Source organism: Stegodyphus dumicola, chromosome 4, assembly GCF_044657685.1.
Source record: "Stegodyphus dumicola isolate Sdum_Otavi_A_Nest chromosome 4, ASM4465768v1".
Lineage (NCBI taxonomy): Eukaryota > Metazoa > Arthropoda > Arachnida > Araneae > Eresidae > Stegodyphus > Stegodyphus dumicola.
This window is the reverse complement of record NC_140771.1, coordinates 128893133-128918330: the sequence shown is the minus strand read 5'-3', so window position 1 is coordinate 128918330 and position 25198 is coordinate 128893133. Positions and strand designations below refer to the sequence as shown.

Below are 25198 nucleotides of genomic sequence, written 5' to 3'. Positions count from 1 at the left end.
TAATCTTTATAGCCCATTTAATTCCTTTTTCCTTTATTTGTTCTACAATGGTCCTTGAGTAAGAAAATATTTTTAAAAATAATTTACTTATTAGATATTTTTACCATAAAGAAGATAAAGATATTTTTCACTTTATTATTATTTTTAAGATAAGGTAGATGAGCTAAAAATGCAACTATATGTAAGATAATTTTTACAGCATATGTAAAACAAATTTTGTATGATAACACACCAAGATTGCCCTTGCTAGAAAATTATGTATAATTTTTGTTTCAGAATCAGGAGAACAAATGAAATAATTCTAGAAAGTTTAAAAAAAAATCTTTTCTGTTAAAAGTTAATAAGTGGATTTTTTATCGAATCGAAACGCTACTTGAGGAAAAATGTTAAAGCGTAAGACACCAAATTTTAACTATTAGGGTAGCAAATTTAATTAAATTACTTTCCTAACGGAGGGCAACATAATAATTTTTACTTAAGGTTGTTTTATATGCTTTATTAAATGATCATTGTAATTATTGCTAAAGCAAAAATATTTAAGTATAAGAATTAGATATATAATATAACAGATGTTTATCTATGATGATAATATGAAGTGCAAATTATCTTTGTAATTAATATTATCGAACTGCATAACAGATTTAGTTTCAGTGACTTGCATAAAATATTCCATTGAATTTCATAAGATATGTTCTGAGGACACAAAGATCGGTATATTTCGCAATTTTCCATATATTCTCATATACATTATTTATCGTCTGCTCATACGTATATTTAAAGTTTATTTAGCGAAAGGAATTATTTTAAAAACAAAATATTTCAATTACAAAACTTAAAATTATGAAAACAATTTGAATTATAAATCTCCAACAGAATGACTTAAAGTTAATTTTCTGTTACATGCCAACAGCATAGTTAAAAATGCTTTAATAGTCATACGTAGTAGTCATTATAGTTTAGTATCAGTTTTAGTGGTCATTAGAATCATCTTACAATCTTTTTTTTTTTTTTTTAAAGCAGAAGAAATGAAAAATGCACTAAGCCCTCGTCGGGATTCGAACACCGTATATTTTGATTCTAACCGGGCGTACTTTCCAGTTACTCCCTGAGGGCACGCAGTAAGGAGGGAGAAAATGCTTTATATGATTCCCCTTATAAATGGCCACTGAGGGGAAGAGGAACCTATCCCCAAATCCTGGTGGTGACGAGTTATCGTCAGCACATTTTAGTTAGAGAGCTACTTGTAGAGCCATTTAGAATTTTTTCTAAGACAGGAAATTGAAGAAATCAGCATTGCAGTCGATGGGATTCGAACACTGAACTTACTATCTACTCGTAGTTACGAAGGGACGCAGTAAGGAAGGAGAAAATACCTTAGAATTCTAATTAAATACGGAAAAAATTGAGGCTTTTAACAAGTTTAATAACAAATTTGCAAAGTATTATTTAACAGGTAAATTGTTTGTCAAAATCTTCCCATTTTCACCAACACCAGTACATATTTTGATTGCTTAATTTCGCGATTCAGAAACTTCGCAACATAATTTAAATATTACTGCACTGGAATTGTTCAGGATTTGTTTATCCTCTACTTTACAGTGCGACTATAATTAGAAATACATATGATATGAAAAAAAAAAAAAAAAAAAAAAAAAAAAACAGAATACTTTAGAGTATGTCAAGTGACTGTGCTTTTGAAATTAGAATTCTACATCAGTTTCTTTGTGAATTTAATGCAAAACTGATTTAGAGAATGAATCCATTTTATCATTCAAGAACACAAATAATTTCTTGATTATTTACAATCCATTTCGGGAAACATTGTGGAATAAAAGAGCAGTATGGGTTCTGTCAATATTTCTTTGTGTTAGTACAAAGGAGAACTCCACTTTTAACGATTTTCTCCTAACAGAAGGAAAGTTTAATACAAATGCAATGTTTCATTTATTTAAAGATTGTCTTAGAATTAAATATTAGATTACGGCAAAGCACTCGAGGGCTATCTGCCTTAAGGGACGGATGCCTTCGTGGAGGACTTTCTAAGGGAAACTGGCTCGTATACACGTTACACATGGGGAAAACCACGAAAACGCCCATGCAGCCAGCCCGTTCGCGGGATTCGAACCTCGGACCGAACTACCAGTGTTCAGCGACGTTACCGCTCGGCCGCTGGTGGACCCACACGAAAAAAAGAGGAGAAAGAGAGACGAACTACTAAATATGGGATAGCAGACACTCTGAATCCGAACTATCTGAGACGAACTACTAAATATGGTTTCTGCATTATTACGGATAATGAAGGTCAAATATTATTAATTAGTAATCAGACTTTGATTATAATGATATTCTAATAAATAATCATAATTCATATTAAGAATAATCGTAAGCAACAATGAAGGCAGCAACCATAATGTAAAAATCATGTAAAACGATGATAATTATATCAGTGCACATTTTGATGTGCATATCGTAGTGTACTGTTAAACACTTTCATTGATAGTTTTATCTTAAAATCAATAACATTTCATTTAAAAAGAGTAGAATTTTGTGTTAAAATCATGTTAGAAATCTGTTAAAATCATATTTAATAATACAAATTACTAATAAAAAGTGCAATGAAAAAAATGTATTCAGCGTTCGTGAAGGATTGTTATGCAAATGGACATTTGGACTATTTATGATATAAACTATAAAAATGAATTAAAGTGTTTACAAAGACCATAAAAATTCGGGATATTCTTAACGTAGAATAATTTTCCCTGCTTGACATTCGATCGCTTCCCCGCTGTGGAGAGTAGCGCCATCTGTTAAGGATTGCTGAAAATATTTTTGTATAAGAGATTAACGGAAAAAAATATTTTGTCATGGAATTTCAAGAAGATACGGAACGTGTGCGTTATGATTTTCTGAATTTGCCCCACAAATGAGAATTTTCACTATATAACTTTGCATTTAACAATGAGCAACTTTATTATAATCACTCATTCTTTTATATAACTTTTCTTATTATTCTTTCATTTCGTTTCTCCCCCCCCCGAAAATATTTACTGCTCTTTCCGTTATTAATTACTTTAATGATGGAATTACTTATTACGTTAATAATATTTGTATTTACTTATTACGTTATTTATTACATTACTAGCTACTTATTACGTTAACAATATTTAACAAGTTCTGAGACAAGTTATTAGATGTTATTAAAAACTATGACGTAGAATCTTCTGAAAAATAGATTTCTTTCCCTTCCTTTGATGAATAACCACATACTTTACTGAAGTGGGTGTTATATCACACACACGTGTATTATCATTACGCATTAATTTATTCATGTTTATTTATTTCGGAAAAGCTCATTCTGTTTATTTAACAATTTTCATCGGTTTTAATTCTGCAATAAAAGCTCAGGCACTTCGTTTATATTCATTTTATTGCGCTTTGACTATTAATATTTATGCTTTCCAATTATTGATTTCTCCTTAATAATTTGTCAACGGAACATATACAGTAAAACTTTTGTTATTTTGCACCTATGCGTAGGTATAAGGAGAAGAGAATGAAACAAATGCAATTTTATTTTTGCTTATGCAATGCTTAGATTTGCAAATGCTTAGATTTTCGAAGAAGAGATAGGTAGAACGAAAAAAATGATAGGAATAAAAAAAGGAGCGGAATTTATTGAAAAGTGTTTTTAGCAAACCAAAGTTGAAAGTAATGTACTCAAACATCACTTTTAGATGGAAAATACCTATGCTGAGGGGGGCTCACCAGCAGTCGAGGGATAAAGTAGCTGAACACCCGTAATTTTTTTACCTGGGCTCGATTTAAGGCAAATTGCTCCAGCTGCATGGGCACTTTTGTGGCCCCGCTCATACCAGCTAGCCAATTTCCCTTAGAAAGCTCCCTACGAAGGCATTCTTTCCTTTAGGGAAATAGCACCAGTGTTCTTTGCCATAATTAAATAAACTAAACCTATAATCACTGCATGTAAGAATTCTAACACATTTTTCAGGATTAATTTGCTTTCATTTTTATATGTGGGAAATTAAGATTTTAAAACGTAACAGATCTTCTTTCATGAGCATTTTCGCTTTCAGTTTACCAATACTTATCCTTTTCCTTAGGCAGATGGACTAACGTGCTTTACCGTTACCAGAGCTATACGCCTCGAAACACCGTTAATTAGTTAGCCTGATATAATCTTCTTCTTTTGAACAATAAAACTTTCAGAACGGGCATGAGTAAAAATTGGTAAAATGACAGGAAAATTAAATTTAGAGGGAATTTTCAAAACCGCTCTGACTAATGCTAATAAACTGTTACTTTTAATGGCATGACAAAACTTTTTCATTATTGTTCTTAAACGTTGCATTTACTTTTTAAGCGTAAGTCATTTTTTGTTCTATCAAAACATGCTTTATTTAATAGCTTTTTGAGTGAGAAGTAGTATAAGCTAACTGTTCATTTTTCGCAAAAGCGAATAAGTTAACTATTAACCATAATTTACTCTAACTAACAGTTTAAGATTATGCACAAGATAATTTTTGGTTTATGGCTAGTGTGTTTCTTAACAAGTAGTCTTTGTATGATTATTATTGCCAATTAAACATGCAGAAATAGGAACTTATTTTGAATTTTCTTTTTGATATTAGAATACCTTTGCATCAAGATATAATTAAGGTCGATGTGAGACATGAAATGATTAACGGTGTTTCGAGGCGTATAGCTCTGGTAATTATTCGAATTATTAATACAAAAGAGGGTATCAGGGGAATTAAATAATAGTTTAAATTAGGGTTGTACGGTAGGTATGGTTTTATTTTGACTTACGACTTCCGTGATCATCTAAATGTACGGATGTTATTTACTTTCATCACATCAAATGAATATGAATTAACATGAGCGAAAATGTACACCAACTCGTCGTACACCAACACAACAAGTCGATGTGATTCAAACTACACTGTTCTAGTACGTGAAGGCTATTGGCCCCAAATAAAACCATTTTTTTAGGCTATCGGTGTAATAATGGTTAAAATTGATGTACTCGACGAGATCTAAAATTGTTTTGGAAGAAAGTTTTTTATAATTTTACCTTTGAAAAAATTATCTTTAATCAAAGGATTCTAAATTCAACATCCCCCCTCAAAATTCCAATACATAATGAAATAGTTAGAAATATATAAGGTTCTTATTATTTTATGATTCCAATTATTTTATGATTTAGATCTGTAGTAGAACTTCTCTCTTACGTTTTTCGAGATCACGTTACAAGGTTAATTAGCTGACATAAGATTGTATTATTCGCTTTTGAATTATTGTTGCCAATAGTTAAAGTTTTACGCCGGTGTGAAGTTTAGAGCCAACTTCGCGTTAAGTCTTTTGCGTAGCCTGTAGAAAAACGAGATAGAGGGCGCTGCGCCGCCCGTATGTTTAGCTAATTAAGAGTTTTCAGCAGAGAGTGTTGAGAGGTTGATGAGAATGGTTGAGAGTGGTATAAACTAGATATCCTGTAATCTGTATATAATACTTGTACATAGTCTTCTCTTCATTAAATAGATTTAGTTAAAGGAAAGTGTCTTTGTTTGGCCAATAGAACACAAGAACCACCGATAATAGAAGATTAAGTAAGTTATTACATACATCAAGTTTTTGGTAGTATCAGGCCAGAAAGTGAGTCATTTCATTTATCTGCATGCAATTTATCTTTGAAAATGAGTTTTGAAGAAACCGTCGAGAGAAATAGAAAAATTAGAGGTTCGGTTCGTACCAGTGTAACAAAATTAATAAGGAAATTGGAAGAGGAATTGCAAAGCGAGAATTCGAACCTAGAAGTGTTGCAGGAATCGCTTTCAGTGTTAATCGAGAGAGGAACTAGCTGGTTAAAATATGATGAAGTTATTAATGCTCAAAGCACTGTTCAGGAATTAGAGACAGAAGTAGAACATTGTTTAGAATACAGCGAATCCATCATTAGATGTAAATCGAAAGTCAATAGATATATTCAAAATGTGGGTAAAACCGGAACAACTTCACAAGTTTCGGAAATCAAACCTAATTATAATACTAAATTGCCTCGCATTACCTTAGAAACTTTCAGCGGCGATTTATGTAAATTTACTGAATTTTGGGCTCAGTATAAAGCTGCCATTCACGAAAACAATACGCTTCAAGATGTTGAGAAGTTTAACTATTTAAGATCTTTACTCACCGGTTCTGCTGCAAAAGCTATAAGCGGATTGCCATTAATAGGAGAAAACTATATAAAGGCCATCGAAATCTTAACTGACAGATTTGGGAAAAAAGAAATATTAGTTAGCGCGCATATGAACGTTCTCCTAGCTTTAGAGCCAGTACGTCGTTCAAGTGATGTATCCAGTTTAAGAAAACTATATGATGAAATAACGGTTCAAACAAGAAATTTAGAGACATTAGATATTAATTTTAATTCTTACGGCAATCTATTACTTCCTATTTTATATAAGTGTATACCGCAAGATTTAGGGTTACAGTTTAGTAGGGAGCAAAAGGTCGGCACAGAGTCAACAGTGTCAGATTTATTGTTGTTTCTAAAGAGAGAAGTAGAAGCGCGCGAAAAGTCATTAACTCTGAGTCTTAAACAACAAACACTTTCGATAACAAGTGAAAGAAATACCGACAACTATCGTAAGAGTGTTGCTCCAATTAAAAAGAAAATGGTATCAGCGGCCACGCTTAATACATCAGTCGAAAATTATATGTGCGACTTTTGTCTTAAATCTCACCTCTCAAAAGACTGCGACTTAAGTATTTTAGAGAAACACAAAGCATTATACGATCAATTTAAGTGCAAGCGCTGTTTAAAAAAGGGTCACAAAAAACCATTTTGTAAGGCAAAGTGGGTTAAATGTCATATTTGCAAATCTTTGTCGCATTTCGAGAGCCTGTGTGATGCAGATGGGCAAGAAAATAAATCCATTAAAAATACTGCGTGTGCAGGAAAAGAGACAAATGTTAGTTCACTATTCCCCGAAACACTGAGCAAGCAAATTCCTAATGACGTGATTTATTATCAAACACTGAGAGGTCAACTGGTAGGAAATAATTCCACATTTAACGTTAGGTTGTTATGCGACTCAGCGTCCGAAAGATCTTATATTTGTCAGTCTATTTCCAGAAAAGCAAGTTTACCAACTATTGGTAAAGAAAGATTAAGAATTCATACATTTGCGTCTTCGAATCCGCCAGTGCGAGAATTTAAAAGGAAAAGACTTTCTTTAAAAAATAAGACCGTGTTCACTCTAATCATCGAAGCACTCAAAGTAAAAGCCATATGTTCCAATGCATTACCCAAGCCATCTGCAGAAATTATAAACAATCTTCGCATAACAAGGATTTCACTTATCTGACAGCTGCGATAGTGAAGCAGCAGAGGTACAGATTTTAATTCGGAATGATTACTTGAACTCCATCTTAACGGGGAAAACACATCGGTTAACAGACTATTTAGTATTGCATGAAAGCATATTCGGTTGGACGTTGAGTGGTAGAATGGGTGGGGGGAGAAAGTATGAAGGTCAGGGTCAGACTCCACCGGCTTGTTTATACACACCGATTCGGAAGAGGAATTAAAAATATCGGAACAGATCCGTCAGCTTTCGGAGATTGAAAGTCTAGGGATCTCTGAGTGCGCGTCGGAAAGGGGTGCTGGCGATGAGCGAATAATTAAACAATTTGAAGAGGATTTGAAATATGTAGACGGAAGGTATGAGGCTCGCTTGTTGTGGAATAGGAGTACAGAGCATTTGGAAAATAATTTTGGTTTAGCGAAAAGGCAGTTCGAAAGGGTGCAGCGAGAGTTAAAAGGTAACAGCTTTGTGAGGGAACAGTTTATGGAAATAATTAAATTTCAGACACAAAACAACATTATTCAAAAGTGTGAGGATACGAGAGAGGGGTACTTTATGCCATTCCGAGCAGTGGTCCGTAAAGATACAAAAAGGACTCAAGTTAGAATGGTATTTAATTGCAGCAGTTGCGAAAGAGGAAAGCTATCTTTAAACGAGGCCCAAACATAAATCCGAATATATTGGATATCATTCTTGTCTTTCGAAAATTTAAAATTGGATTCTGCGGTGACATAGAAAAGGCGTTTTTGATGATTGGGATAGCAAGCTAAGATAGGCAATATTTAAAATTTCTCTGGTATCCTGATAATGACAGTGAGGACTTTAAAATTATGCAAATGAACAGAATATTATTTGGATGTAATTGTTCACCGTTTTTATTGAGTGCAACGATCAAATATCATTTAAAGAAATACGCGGAAACACAGAAACTGTCGAGATGTTAAATAGCTCACTGTATGCAGACGATTTGTGTTATGGAGGGGAAAGTGTAGAATCAGCTTTCAATCTTTCATCAGAGGCGGTATCTATTTTGAGAGAGCTAAACACTAATTCTAAAGAGCTGTATGACTTGTGGGTCCAAAAAGGGTTGTGTGAAGAAAGTAGGTCTGAGAAAGATAGTAAGTGTTAGGCTTGGTGTGGAACTTAGAAGAAGATGGTTTGAGAGTAGACGTTACATCATTGTTGAGTAGTTTAGAATCGTTGAGAAATAGCAAAAGATCGGTGTTAAGCACAGCAGTTAAGGTGTTTCACTCAGTCGGATTTATTTCTCCATTTGTGGTGCGAGTTAAGAGACTGATGCAGGAAATATGGGAGAGAGGTTTGCAGTGGGATGCAGAGTTGCCAAAGGAGTTACGGTGCAAATGGATAAAGTGGTGCGTTGAAATTGAGGAATTAAACGCGTTGAAAATAGAGAGGTACTACTTTCCAGAAGTTTCTAAGTAAAGGTCAGTCGGTTGAAATTCATATTTTCAGTGATGCGTCAGTAGTGGCATATGGAGCGGTGGCATATTTTAGATATAAGAATGAGAGAGGAGAGGTATGTACGTCGTTTATAATGTCGAAGAGTAGTATAGCTCCGTTAAAAAAAGTTGTTCCTCCCTAGGTTGGAATTGATGGGGGCTGTAGTTGCAGCTAGGTTAGGGAAATATTTATTGAAAATGTTTCAGGATTTGGTAGGTAGGTTAGTTCTGTGGACGGACTCCGAAATTTGCTTGTGGTGGATAAAGGGGTCAGCGCGTGAATGGAAGCAGTTCGTGTCGAATAGAGTTGCAGAAATACAAGACTGTTCCTCGCTTGATAAGTGGAAATATTATCCAGGGTCGGAAAACCCAGCAGATAAATTAACTCGTGGTGAAACAGCAAATGCATTGGGGAAAGATAATAACTAGAGGCATGGTCCATCATGGTTGAAAGATTCTAAAGATCAATGGCATGAGCAGAAGTTTAAAGTAGAAACTGATACTCAAAATTTGGAACGTTTAAGCACTTATGTTCAGCTGACTATTCCAGAAGAAGAAAATGCGTTAAACAGTACCAAATTCAGCAGTCTCGAAAAATTGTTGAGAGTTACAGCTTGGGTAAAGCGGTTTGTCGCCAAGCTAAGAAAACGTGCCTGTGAAGAAGGTCCTTTTACTGTATTGGAGATCCAAGAAGCTGAAGAGTACTGGATAAAACAAGTACAGAGAGCGAATTACTTTTTGGATATTCTACAATTAGAGAGGAATAATCTAATAAAACCAGATTCTAAGCTTTACAGTTTAGCACCATATCTGGACAGTAGAGGTATTTTGCGTGTCAGAGGTCGTTTGGAACAAGCAGAATTAATAGATGACGAAAAACATCCCATTATTCTGCCGAAAACGAAGTTCACCGAACTAGTGATATTTAGTGAACACATAAAATTATTCCACTCAGGAGTCATGGCAACATTGTCCAAAGTCAGGAATAAATTTTGGATACCTAAAGGAAGACAAGTAGTAAAGAAAGTTATTAACGCTTGCCTGGTGTGTAAAAAGTTCGCAGTGAAGCCCGCCAAACAGTTAACGGGTCAGTTACCCAGAGATCGTGTAGTCCAAAGTGATCCTTTCACAGTTGTATGCATCGACTTAACGGGAGCAGTTACAATTAGAGAAAAAGCGGATAACCACAAAAAGGTGTACATAGCCTATTTACATGCGCCGTCACTCGTGCTGTACACATTGAAGTGCTTAGAGTTATGTCAGCAAAAAGTTTCATTTTTTCATTACGACATTCTTTAACAAGAAGAGGGAGCTGCAAAGTGATTTATTCAGATAATGCCAAGAATTTCCGCAGCACATGTGAAATAATTAAAGGATTTAAAAGAATCAAAGCAGAGATAAGTGTGAGAGATTTCTTGACATCCAAAGAGGTAACATGGAAATTCATACCTGAGCATTCTCCATGGTGGGGAGGGTTCTGGGAGCGTTTGATGAGAAGCATCAAGGAAGCTCAGAAGAAAATCTTAAGGAGAGCATTACTGACTTTCGATGAGCTCTCTACAATATTAACTGAACTCGAGTGTGTGCTAAATAATAGACCTTTAACATACGAGAGCAACGAGCTGGGTGAACCTCGCCCGCTCACACTTTCACAGTTTTTATTGCCAGGACGTGGTACATTTAACTTTAACTAGGAGGAAGTTTTACCAATCTAAGCTCTTAAAATTAACGTGGATCAAGTGGAAAGAACAATATTTACTCCATCTTAGAAATGCGCATACTAACTTTGCTAATCCTAAAACTGAGCGGAACCTTAGGACTGGAGACGTTGTGTTGGTAGAAGAACCAAAATAATTCAAACTATTTTGGAACATGGGTGTAATTGAAAACGTGATTATAGGAAGAGATGGACATTTTCGAGCGTACCTCGTTCGCACGCCCAAAGGACAATTCAGAAGATCGATCCAGATATTATATCCTTTCGAGATTTAATTTAGAACTTTTGATATTATTGAGTTTTTATTATGTTATTAATTATTATGTTCATTTGTGGCTTTGATATATACTAGTATAGATTATTCTTTTATATTATTCATTTATATATGTCGTACTATTTAGTAATAATCCATTATTAATTAATGTTAATATTGTTATGTAAGTAAGTTTGTGTACTTTTATTAAAGAGTACAGGTGGGGAGTGATGTAGAAAAAAGAGATAGAGGGCGCTGCGCCGCCTCCATGTTTAGCTAATTAAGAGTTTTCAGCAGAGAGTGTTGAGAGGTTGATGAGAGTGGTTGAGAGAGGTATAAACTAGATATCCTGTAATCTGTATATAATACTTGTACATAGTCTTCTCTTCATTAAATAGATTTAGTTAAAGGAAAGTGTCTTTGTTTGGCCAATAGAACACAAGAACCACCGATAATAGAAGATTAAGTAAGTTATTACATAGCCTTCGGCTAGATTTAGTTTTAAATTCAAATTTGAATTTACTATTACTTTAAGTTACGTCGCCGCAGGTTGTTGACTGATCCTGTTAAGCATGAGACGTGCTTAGTCCCCTTTCATAGTTCTTAGATGTTCATTTTTCTCATGTAATAAAAAGATTTTTTAAACCTTCTCGAGACTTTGTAGTACTGTCATAGTGATAATTTATTTATTGTCTGTCAGGAGTTTATGTTATCAAAATAAGTCAAACTTTATAAATACAAAAAATCTGACCGGATAACTAGGCCAAACAGCATTCATTGTTCTAGAATAAAGTTTGAGAAAAAATAAACTTTTTCCCCTTAGTTAAAAAAAAAAAAAAAAAAAAAATACATCAGTTTGAGAAAAAATTAGCTTTTTTTTCCCAAGTTCTTTTATTGCTCATGCTTTGTTACAGAGCAGGTAAAACTATCGTAAATATAGTTTAAGGTTTATACAACATAAGTTAAGAAGTAAAAAGCCGAAGACCCTGCCAATGATTGTTTTAGAAAGCATCCATCAGTTTTTAGTATTATCGAAAAGAAGCTATTAAAAAACGCACTTAACTTACAGAGGTCATTAAAATCTTAAAAAAAAAAAAAAAAAAAAAAAAAAAAAAAACACCTCAAATATACAATTAATAAGCACAAATGTTTTTTCTAATCTTTTAAATTTATAATAATGGTTTTCTCTAAGTGATAAAGGCAATAAAACTACGTCCTTTGCCACATGAAGTATCTCTGTAGATATGTATTCTTTAATTGATAGAAAACCACCATAATAATCTGAAGAAAACCCTGCACTTATTTTAAAAGTCTTTTGAGAAATTTTGTCGTGTAATTTAATTAAATTCATAGTCATCGCCAAGGGATCTCGTCTAAAAATATATGATAACTATTGTCATAGAATGCAATGTTAAGAGAAAATTACTAAAAACGTTGAATCAAATATATCATAATGTTTAACAGTAAGATAATTTAGACCAGCGGTAGCCAGACCAGTAATCTACGGACCACTGGTGGTCCGTGAAAACGTTTTGATGGTCCACAGAAAAATTGGGACATTATTTATATTTTTAGGAAGGTTAAGTTTAAAAAATGACGAGTAACAAAACCTTTTATGGAATATGGATTATACTTTTTTTTAAAATTTTAGGTACTACTTTTAACGAAATTCCTTCTGAATTTAGCGACTTTTTCAGGTGAATCTAGCGACATTTGAAAGTGAGAGTTGGCATTCATGGATATGCTGCTGTTATCAATAATAGCACGAAATGAAATTCTCTTTCCTTTTCAATTACAAACATATGCTATTGTGGTCGTTAATAACACAGTTTTTCTCTGTGTCAATAGGCATCTTGATGAATTTTTATGAGAACCATCTGCATTCTTGTGTATAATTGAATCAGTAGAAGTTTCCGCTTTTGTTTTGTCTAACTGTTGATCGAGGGAGCCGTTGCTGAGTAAGCGATGATTATTATGTTTACAATAATTAAAAACTGGCGGCATAACACTGTCAGTCTATCGATATTGCTTTGGGTTTGCCGGTTTGTTCTTACTTTTCGTAAAGTTCCATTTCAGCGATATAGAAATGTGAAGCTCTCTGTACAAGAAGGAAAGATTTTTGTGCTTATCATGTAATTTTTCAGTGTGAACGAAATATTTGTAGTTTGCTGATTATTACAGTATAAATGTATTTACCTTTTTTTTTAAAAAAGTCATATTAGTGGTCCGCCAAATATAAAATTATATATGTAGTGGTCCGTGAAGTTCTAAGGATTGACGACCGCTGATTTAGACAAACACACCACCAAAGTTATAGTGATGGGTCTGATTACCAAATTTAAATATCACTTTGTCAATTCCCATAATGACAACATGCTAGAATTTGAAATATTTTTCATGATTAAAATATTGTAATATAATTTTTCTCCTTTTTATAGGTGATTTTTAGCGATTTATAGACTTTGCTTGTAAATATGTTTTGCATTTATATTTTTCCTATTTTTTAGCACCACAGCGCAAGCGGAGAGATGCTATTTTCATTGTGTTATAATCCAGACACGGCGAATCTCACTCTCAGTGTTTTGAAAGTCAGAGGATTAAATATGCAGCAAGAAAAAGGAAAAGAAGCATGTATGTATTTAATATATTTATTTATTACTAGCCTTTTAGAATTACAAATGCTACTACTATTACATCTAAATGAAACTCAGTTTCGTATAAGCTTGGTCACTGACAGAAAGGAAAAACCTGTCAACAATTACGACTTAATAATTGAATTCCTCGATAGCAAAAGATGAAAAATAGAGCATTTATTATTATTTCAAACAGCGTACTGCTGTTATTAATCACAATAACATTGTTGTTTTTCTAATTTATCCCTCACTATTTATTGAATGGAAACATCTTGGATTCTCAAGTTTAGTTAATCTCTCTTCTTTTAATAAAAAGTTTGGTTTGTTTGACTTCGTCTTGGACTTAAATCGTCAGAGAATTCCTTTATTATGTATTAACAATGCCGGTCGAACGAAGAAAGCATTTAGCTTTAAAGAGTAAAAAACTTTCATCAACAATAGTAAGCATTTTAAATCTTTCTTCAATAATTATCCACAAATCATTCAATAATTTTACGAACTCACGTATATCAGCTAAAATCGTCAAAATATTTCTTCCTTAGTGAATTATATGATTTGAAGCCCAGTATAATTCCCGAAAATCTATCTACTATGATAAGCTAAGGGATTTTGGTCTAGTTTTGTCTTTCCAAATACTGTTCAAAAGCCTTAGATAATATTTAATGGTGTCAAATGAAAGAGGTAGGTAAAGCTTAAAGTAAAATTAAGGAAAACTGTTAACATGGCTCGAAAAAAATACTTATCACTACAGAATAGGCTTTTAAGAAGCAAATTTAAATTTTACATATTTGTTCAGCTTTTAGTTATTTTTTTACTTATTTTCATAAACTAGAACTTTAATAAACAGTTATAAGCTACTTTCGGTGTAGGAATGTACATAACGCAGATATGAATCGCCTTTTGGTCAAAAATGGGGCCACAATTGACGCTTTCTTTCTCTTTATATATTTTTATTTCGTCTCTTTAAATGAAGAAATTTTAAGAATAAATTTCACTTGAAAGACAGAGGCGTGTGTCATATTATATTTCAAAATGCGTTAAGGTTTTCTACGAAACCGACATTTGAATTGTAAGTTGAAATCGGTGTATTTCTTTGGCATCTGTCGTTTTTAATTTTTCTGCAGAGTTTTATCCGAAGCTTAAGATTAGAGTGCTATAGAAAGCCGAATTAAATTTTACATTCTGTTCCAGAGAACATATTAACAGTTACTGACTTTTTAACTGATACTTTTTTGCATTTTAATTACCACATTATAAAATTTAACATAATCGAAATATTTTTCTGATTGATAATTTAACTTGGTTCGGTTACTTGAATGTTGCAAAGCACACCAAAGCTGTCTAAGGGAGGAAGACCTCCGTGGAGGAGTTTTGAACGGAAAGTGGCTTGTATTTACGTTACAGAGAAACGTACGCCTAGCCTTCGAACCCAGGGAGAAATATTAGTCATCAGCGCTATTTAGCCACTCGGCCACTGCTGGGGCAGTAGTGTGATTTAAGGGTAAACAAAATATGTGTAAATCTCTAATAAATCAGACTGGAAAGCAGTTAAAGTAATAAACAGAGGAGCGTTCTTCCACACAACATTTATTCACGAACACCAAAGACGAACTGATACATATACATAATTGACATCACAGTTTCTTTTTACAAACAAACACTACCACCATCTATTGGCGATCTATGGATACACAATCCTAAACTTTACACTCCCCCCCCCCCCATGCATCTGTAACGGATGCATCAATTTTACTGAACTTCAAGATTATAAAGTCTTTCAATTGGTCTTCTAATAACACCCTTATCCAACTGAATCTCACAAGATCTAATTCTATCATCTCTTCCATGAAATAATTCCTTAATCCTACCTATCTTCCAGTTACAGCGTTTCACATTATCTTCTCGCACAAGTACAACATCATTAATTTTAAACACGGGAGAATTCTTTGGAGTTTTTGAAAACATGACTGATCTTAATTCTAACAAATATTCTTTATAAAACCTTTTCCAAAAATGCTCTAATATTAATTGCCTATGCTTCCATCTTTTAATCAACTGAGATCTTGTAGATTCTAATTTAGATTCAGGTGAAGGTAAAACAGTCAATCTAGATCCAGTTATAAAATGAGATGGTGAAAGAGGATCAGGTTCATTTGGTTCATTGTATACATACGTTATAGGTCTAGAATTAATAACAGCTTCAACTTCAACTAAAACAGTATACAGTTCTTCATAATATAAAGAAGCTTTACCTAAGATACGTTTTAAACAAGTTTTTACAGATCTTACCAAACGTTCCCATAATCCGCCCCACCAAGGAGCACCTTCTACAATAAATTTCCATTCAAACCCATATTTACCAAGGAAATTTAGAATCTTTTTATCTTTACATAATTTATACAAATATTTTAATTCACGATCAGCAGTCTTAAAGGTTTTAGCATTATCAGAATATATAACTCTACAAATACCCCTACGTGCAAAAAATCTACGTAAGGCTTGAATGAAACACTCTGCACTTAAATTTGATAACAATTCTAAATGGACTCCTCGAGTCACTGCACAGGTAAACAATGAAATATACACTTTTGTACCATCCTTTAAATACAAAGGGCCAGCGAAATCTATGCCACTTACCTCAAATGGTTGAGCTTTCTCCACTCGGTCAGCTGGAAGAGGAGCCGATATCTCGTGTCCAGCTTTAGCATTATATTTTTTACAAAATCTACAATCATGTAACACAGATTTTACAAAACGTCTAGCTTTTAAAATCCAAAATTTCCCTCTTACTTGCACTAAAGTTTCATTTACACCACTATGAAGTACCTTTTCATGACAATTCAAAATAATTAAACGAGAAAAATAATTATTTGGTAATATTATAGGCTGAATTTCATCGACATCTAATGATGATTTTACTAATCTACTTCCAACTCTTAAACAACCCTTTTCATCCATTACTGGATTTAACCCAAACAATTTGGAATTATGAGACAATGGTTTTTTACATTTAACATCATTCAACTCTTCAAAAAAATACTCACCTTGTGATAAGATAATCCAATAACACATAGCATTACATATTTCATTTTTGGTCACAGGACCAATCACTCTATTCTGTGACTTTAAATTATTAATGAATCTAAATACATATGACGTGACTCTTAAAAGTTTACCTAAGTCACTAAAGTTTTCTATTTTTAACACAGGTTGTAAAGGTTGAACACTGCTAGTAACTTGAGTCACAACTCTTTCTTCAGCACTATCTAGTTACAATGCTTGTTCACTTTAGGCCAATTTATTTCATCTTGATGAAGCCATGGAGGTCCATGCCACCACACTTGATCTACTACAAGATCACTCACTTTAACACCGCGTGTGATTTTGTCGGCTGGATTATCTGAGCCAGGACAATGATGCCACATACTTGGGGATGTTTTGTCTTGAATTTCAGACACCTCGATTTTGTACGAATGTTTTCCATCGCCGTGGTGTGTTCTTTATCCAATGAAGCACAATAAGAGAATCTGTCCATAAATGAATCTTAGCTTGAGGAAAATGCACATGGACGGTAGTTACAAGTCTTGCACCTAACACTGCTGCCATAAGCTCGAGTCTTGGTAAAGATAATTTTTTCAAGGGTGTCACTCTGCTCTTGGTTATCACTAAACTTGTTCCACAATATTTTAAGCTACGGAATTTCACGTACACTACTGCTCCGTAAGCACTTTGAGATGAATCACAAAAACAATGTAGTTCCAGTGTTTCAGGCGTTTCATCAACATCACGAAAATACCACCCAGGTATCTGGATATTAGGTAGATCACATAGTTGCCTATACCATTTGTTCCACTTGTCCTGCAATTCTGGTGGGATAATTTCATCCCAATCAACACCTTTCAGCCATAAATCCTGAAACAGAACTTTTGCTTGAATAACATATGGAGCAAGAAACCGAATAGGATCGAAGATTTTTGAAGCAGCTTTTAAAACACAACGTTTTGTTTGGTCATTTGACTGGATGAAATCAATAACGTCTTGTGCATTAAAACAGAAGATATCCTTAATTGTATCCCATTGAAGTCCAAGAATCTTTGAGGGGGAATCACAGTCAGGCAATTTAAAGCTAACGAAGTTGTCACTTGATTTATACTGGTTTTTTACAGTATCCGAATTAGAATTCCATTTGGTCAAAGTCATTGATGCCTTTTTCATTATGTCATTGGCTTCATGATATATCTGTATAGCTTCCTCCTCCGTATCTGATCCACAAATAAAATCGTCAACATACATGAAGTTTTCTAACATTTCTACAGTTCTGGGATGGATGTCTTCAAATTTCTTTATATGATGCTTAATGCAAGCGCTCAGCAAAAATGGACTTGATTTTGCTCCATACATTACACGACACATCCGATAAACTTGAATTCTCGGATTGCTCAAACTTGAATTCTCATCAATCCACAAAAATCGCATTGAATCCCGATCTTCAGGTGCAACAGAAATTTGCAAAAACGCTTTCTCAATATCTGACGTAAATGCAATTCGATGAAGTCGAAAATTTATTAAAACTTTCAAAAGTTCAGGAAGAAGATTTGGTCCTTGTAGTAAATTATCATTTAGAGATTCATGATTTTTTTCCTTTGAAGAAGCATCATAAACAATGCGAAGCTTTGTAGAATTATGATCTTCACGGATGACAGCACGGTGAGGTATGTAGTAAGTTCGTCTCCCAGATGGAGTACCAAGATCGACCTTTTCTATAATTTCTTCCTTAAGCTGATAGTCAATCACTTCTTTATATTGCGCATAAAAGTTCAAGTTTAATTTAAATTGTTTGATCAGATTTAAGAATCGTCTTTCAGCATTCTTAAAATTGTCTCTTAAAGTCACATTCTGATCTTTCCATGGAAGTCTAACTTCGTATTTATCACCCTTTTGTGTAATCGAGTTGTTTAATATTTGCAAGGCCATTTCATTTTGTTCTTCGTCAGAAATATTTTTAATTCCTATAGATTCAATATCCCAAAACGATTCGACGCTTTTTAGAAGTTTCTCTTCTACACTTACGTTTAAACACGCATCATGGATTTCAAAGTCTGATGAAGAAAATTTGCCTTGTATACACCACCCAAACAAGGTTTTCATCGCTACGGCATTTCTGTTTATCCTTTTTATTTCTTCGCTTGCTATTTTCCACATGATGTCCGCGCCGATTAAAACGGAAATATGATTCATTCCATCGGCGCCGCCGCAGTCTGTCAAAGTGACGCTGAATGCTTGGAGTTTGGATTTGATTTCTACATCAGGTACCGGTATATCGGCATTTGTTATGACTGGTACTTCAATGACTTCGAGATTTATGGATTTTTCAGGGTCATTAATATTCCGGAGCGTAAGTTCAACTTTCGACGCCAATATTTCCCGTTCTTTTCACCTAAGGTATGTAGATTTAAAACAGTTTCTCCTTTCACTGGCAATTGTAATTTTCTTGATAAATCTTCTCGAATTGCAGAGATTTGGCTACCGCCGTCAAGAAGACTTCTCACAATACAATTCTTATTTCTGCCCTCAGCCACAGCATACACCGTTTGAAGCATAATATTAGATACAGTTTTGGCAGAAGAATTTTGAACAATTTCCGCCGATGTTTCGGTTTCCTTATTTTTTACACTGGAGACAGCTGATGTGGGATTTACACACACACTTTCATGATGTTTACCGCGGCACTTTTTGCAGGAAAACTGTGTGTTCTTACAGTTGATAGCTAAATGTTTACATCCAAAACACAAAAAACATTTTCCTGTACGTTTCAAAATGTTTCGTTTCTCTTCAGAGTTCACCTCAGTACATTTATATTTCGTATGATCTTCTTTGTCACAAAATATACATTTATATCCAATTGTTGATAAAGCTGAAGCAGTCGGAACTTTCGGTTTATAATTCGAATAAACTTTCGTGCGTTGTTCATTTTGACGAAAGTATGGTTTCTGATTCGTTTTAGCAGAATTCATTAAACTTGCAGCTTCTCGACAGTTAACTTCCTTTTTTAAGAATTCTATAAGTTCCTTTATATCAAATCCTACTTCCATATTTCGACTTCGATTAAATTCCAAATTTAATTCCTCTGGAAATTTCTGCAAAATGATAGGACAGAGAATATTTCCATAACTTCCAGAAGTAACGTTTAACGATTCTAAACTTCGAATGTTGACTTCGCATTCATCGTACAGCTTACGCAGTGCTTTAACATTTGAAATGTTTCCCACTGGTTCAAGGGATAATAATTTATTCATATGCGAAGTGATAACAACATCTTGTCTTCCAAAACGTTCTTTCAATATTTCTACTGCGGAATCATAATTCTGGTCACTTAAAGCGAAACCGGAAATGGCAGCTAAAGCATTACCTCCAAGTAAGGATTTTAGGTACGCAAATTTTTTAGTTTTTCTCAATCCACTATGATTATGAATTGTATTTTCGAATTGGTTCCAAAAGTCTAACCATTTACACGAATCTCCGTAATAAGTTCCGATTTGCACACGTGGCAACTTCACTGTTTTCGTTTCAACTGGAAGTGCAACATTAGCCGTTTCGTTCTGATGAACTGTTCTAGAAGATTCCGAATTCTTCTTCAAAAATCGTTGCATTCTTCCTCTCCATATAACAGTTTTATCCTGGTATTCTTGACTTAAGGTAACTTCATTTTCAATCTCCTCCGAAGTTACTTTCGTTTCTATTTCTGAATCTAAACTTTTCAGTTCATTGATTTTCTCAATTAACTGTTCATATAAATCCTCGATTATCTCAATTTTCTCATTTAGCGGAATATTATTTGCTAAATTCGATTCGACTTCGGTTATCAGTTTCGTAGTTAATTGTCTTACAACCGATCGTTTCTTTTTCAAATTTTCAAGAACGCCCTCCATTTTCGAAATATTCAGTCTGTCGATTTTCTGGTTCGTAATAATCCCGGTTTGCAGGCACCATAAACAAAATATGAGTAAATCTCTAATAAATCAGACTATATCGCAGTTAAAGTAATAAACAGAGGAGCGTTCTTCCACACAACATTTATTTACGAACACCAAAGACGAACTGATACATATACATAATTGACATCACAGTTTCTTTTTACAAACAAACACTACCGCCATTTATTGGCGATCTATGGATACACAATCCTAAACTTAACAAAGGGAAATGGGAAAGGATTTCAAAGATTTTTTTTTAAATGAGCTTTAGAAATGAATTCGGAAACAAATATAAATCAGTAATTTTCTCGTATTTATAGCAAAATTAATATATAAGTGTTTATTTAAAAATTTATGAAAATGAATAAAATAATAATCTGTACAGAAAAGCTGTACAAATGTAAAGCTGTACAAATATCGTAACAATTAAATTTGCGTCCTAGAAGCGTGTTCTAAGTGATGATTATCATTTATTCAAACGATGTTTTAAAAGTATACTTTATTCTAAGCTCTCCTCACCTGTTTATATGATATCATGAAACATTATTTTCAGACTTTTATTTGAATTTGTTGTCCAACGTTATATTTATAACCATAACATTTAGATTTATCAAAATCCTCAGACGAAGTTTATTTATACGCGGTATGTTTAAAAATAAGAAAAAGGAAGTAAGAAGAAAATGCTTTCGCTTCGGGATAAGGAAAAAATTTATGTAACAACGGTAGTACTTTATCATTTGGTGTTTTTACTTTCGACAATGTCGTTCATCAAGTGTTTGCCAGACTTCAGCAGTTTCAGATTCCATTTATCTTTATAAATAAACATAACCCTTTAAAAACATCTATTTCTGATTTTAGAAATTCAGAATTTTGTCTTCTTTTTTATTCATTTTTGAATATTTTCACTTGCATCATATTTTAAGCCTTTACATACGCTAACTAGGATCAGTTTCGATTTTCTCTTTGTACCGTTTATATACGAGTATATACACTTGAACCGATATTAGAATAATATTTCTTAGCTTTCGAGTATTTGATTATTTATTTGTGTTTATGTTCTGTATGCATTAAATTACAATGCATTAACACTCAGCATTAAGCATTTGCAGAAAGAAATTGCTTTCTGCCGTTTTACTGGGCCGACTGACGAAATTAACTTGTGATTTTCGTTTCGAAACCACGACTCAGGATATGTATTAGATTTATATATTAGCATTGGTCTAATATAGGAATTTGGACATTTTCTGAAGTGACATACCAATTTTTTCCCTATTTAGATTCTATGACTCAAATTATACCAAAATGCCGTTTGTCCGTTTTACCAAAATGCCGTGCGTTTTGTAAAATAAAAAAAATTAGCCCCCAACATTTTAGCTCAGTGTTAATTAAATTTGGTATGTATTTATTAATTAATCTTTTTTATTAAACTGAATTGATTCCTCCCTTCACAGTATAAAATTTAATTTTAATTCAAATAAAATTAGCAGATGTTTCCTAATTTAATTTTAAATTTGTATTTTTTATTTTTATTTATTTATTTTTTTTGTAATTTTTATGTTTTTCGAAGAAATAAAAATGTTTTAATTATGATCTATAAAAGTTTTACCATTATCTTAGTAAATATACTTCTAAGCATATTTACAAAAAATTAAAGTTTTTGCTCAAAATTTCCTAAGATAAAAGTCAATTTACATATTGGCGCATTTTGAAATTTGGCATCTTTATTTTAGGCAATAATAATACTAATGTGGTTTACAGATCTAAAAATAAAAACCACGATTTAAAATATAAAAATTATTTGAAAGAATAACGATGCACTTTTTGTTACACTCCTGCGCAATGAAAGAGAAAGGGAAGAAGGTTATCATAAATTACGAATTTCACCAGTGATTACGAATTCGCCACTTCTTGGTATAAATTGGAAAAAGAGCTCTAAGATCAATTTGTGAATTTCTCCGTACGTTTTTTTACCAAATTTTACAAAATGTAATATTTAAGCATAACTGGCGTCGTAAATTAAAATATGAAAAATCATATGTTATTTCAGAAAAAGTCCAATTTTACGTCCAAAAATCTATATATAAATGTTATATATAAATATCTATGTTAGAGCGATGTTATATATGTATCCTAAGGCACGCTTCAGAGACATATAAAATAAATTTCATCTATCGGTCTAACAAGTTAAATATCATGTATTGGGCCAATAGCTATAAAAGTGTTCCATTTGTTTTTGTGCAGAGTGCACATAACATACGACATTAGGAACGTTTTTCTAATATTAATGCTACATATGTTCGTAAAAATCATGAATTGGATTAAATTACAAAATAATGCATTTTAATTTGCAACAACTGAGTATGTTATTATAAGATAAGATAAAGATTTAAGTTATCAACTTGCACGTTTGTTGCTTTCATATCATTTAATTAATATATAGATTATATAGATTAAATCTGAAAGGTAAATTCCAGATATTATGCTTTGCTAATCGGCAGTATTATGAAAACTGGTTGCCAGCGACGCCCGCGTGAAATAAATTAAGCAACTCCTGGATTAATGATGTTTTCTGTATAGGAAATACATGTGGAATCGATTGGATATGAAAGGTAAGTTAGCATCAAGGTAAATGTAACGGTGAAAATTTTAGAAAAAATATTATACGTTTCTAACGTCAAAAGTTTTGCAAGAACTTAAACATTCGTATTTGCCTATGGCAACCATTTCTCTGATGACGATGGATTTTCTTTAGCAACATTTATTCTAAACTTTGTAGATTCATTTGTGTTTTCTGGCGCAGGAGACGTGAAAAATGAGCAATGCCCTTGCCGGGACTCGAACCTGGACCTCTCGAATATGCGCCGAGTGTGCTAACCGTTACACAATGAAGACGTGCTAACCATTATACCACGAAGGCAGGCAGAAAGGCCGGAGAAAATAACCTTATAAACTGGTTCAGTTAACTAATTTACTGCAAAACACTCCTAAGCTAACTGTCTAAGCCAGTGGCTCTCAGCCTTTGTTTTTCTCCATGCACCTCTTTCAACATTGCTAGACGATCATCCCTTCCCTCCAATCCCAAACTAGAAAAATATATACGTGTTTATTTAACTTTTAGTTTATTTAACTCATCTATTTATAAGTCTTGTGGTAATTTAACCTACATGTTTTAATTTATGGAAAATTATTTTCAGCCATATACATCAAGATCACTCTCTATGTCCGGCGGAAATTAGTTCGAACGAAGAAAACTCCATCTAAACGCAAAGCTCCTGAGGTGGAATTCAATGACACATTCAACATCCACGTGCCACAGATGGCTATTGGAGAAGTAGATATGCTCGTGACGCTTTGTGAGAAATCTCAAGGCTTAGGAAGCAAACGCATCTTGGGAAGGACGCAAGTGGGAGGCAACTGTTTATTTGATCAAGGTCTTCAGCACTGGCAAGACATGCTGACTAGTCCAAAGAGCACGTGCGCACAGTGGCACATGTTGTGCGGTTAACAGTGGCGCACGCTTTGCCATATCTTTCTTTAAAACATTTAATAAGGTAACAAAAATTTTCACATGCCAGCACAGCTGAATTGTGTGGAGAAAAAACGGTTTTAGATACAAAATATTGTGACATTTCAATTTCGGAGAAAGCTAAATTCTATCGTGCTAATGGTAAATACAGCGCAAGTGGAAAAGACAAATGTTTCGTTGAGCTGATGTAGTACACATTACAAAGCTTGGAATTTGCAAATAGTTTTTATGTTTTAAATTTAACATATTCATAGCTATCTCTTCCAGGCGAGTTCTGAAATATTTGCCCAGAGAAAATATTAATCGCGTTTCTTTCAAAGAAAATAGAGCCTAATCACTTACATTAAGTGAATTTAATATTAATTATTAAATGCGCAGAAACACAGAATTAGTTTTTTTTCATGTCAGTGTTATCTTTGTTAAACTAAAATCAGTTACTTTAATCATTTGCTTAACATTACTTTGCTGTCCCATCAGATCCTGACATTGTATTGTTATTTCTATCAGAGATAACTGCTTTGATTTTTTAACTATCAACTAAAAATATATTATTATAATTTCTTTTAAAATTATAAATCTTATTTATTGTTTATTTATTGTCTTGTTTATGAGATATAAAAAATTCTAAGGATGTATAGCTTCATTTTTCCTATATTATTGAAAAGAAAACTGCCTGTAGATTATTTTCATGAATTACTAGTTGTGTTATGTGATAACAGTTTTTAAATTAATGTAAATTTTATTATATTTTTAAAAATGTTTTGGATACTTATCAAATTAATTTTGTATGGTGTCATATATGTGTGCAATGATATCTAACTTATCGTGATTAAATGTTGTTGAGTATTACTTTTAGTTTACGTAAATATACCTGACTTATAGTAACTAAATGTTGAGCATTATTTTGCGTTATCAGTGAGTTGTTAAAAATTTGTGTCGCTCTTATTATTTTCTTTATTTGCTTCGGTTTGTATTTATTTCAATATGTGTCTGTATTTTGAATAAATGATATCTTTGTTCAATAATAAATGAATCAATCAGCTACATGTTTCAAACAAAATACAAATTTTCGAAGTTTTACGGTTTAAAATATTTTCTCTCTATTCTTCTGACACAAGGTAAATTTTCTAGGTGCTATATATTATTTCTGTTGACTTGGATTTGAACGTTTATGACGCGATATATTTTATGTTATTAGATTTATTTACTTAGATAGTTATGGTTTAATGCAGCTAAACAAGCACAAACGT

The 25198-nt window shown here is 33.1% G+C and overlaps 1 protein-coding gene across 2 annotated transcripts in view; it reads left to right on the top strand.

Annotated features, from left to right (window-relative positions):
• Window positions 1-24990, top strand: part of LOC118179467 (synaptotagmin-2-like) — a 57750-nt gene extending 32760 nt beyond the window's left edge. The window contains exons 2-3 of one of the 2 annotated variants that reach the window (XM_085815428.1): window positions 13323-13446; window positions 23617-24990. In XM_085815428.1, coding sequence (XP_085671554.1) covers window positions 13323-13446; window positions 23617-23927 — 435 coding nt within the window. In that variant the 3' untranslated portion in view covers window positions 23928-24990. The remainder of the gene's footprint in view (window positions 1-13322; window positions 13447-23616) is intronic. The other variant, XM_085815429.1, reaches the window with a different exon arrangement.
• The last annotated feature ends 208 nt before the right edge of the window (window positions 24991-25198 follow it).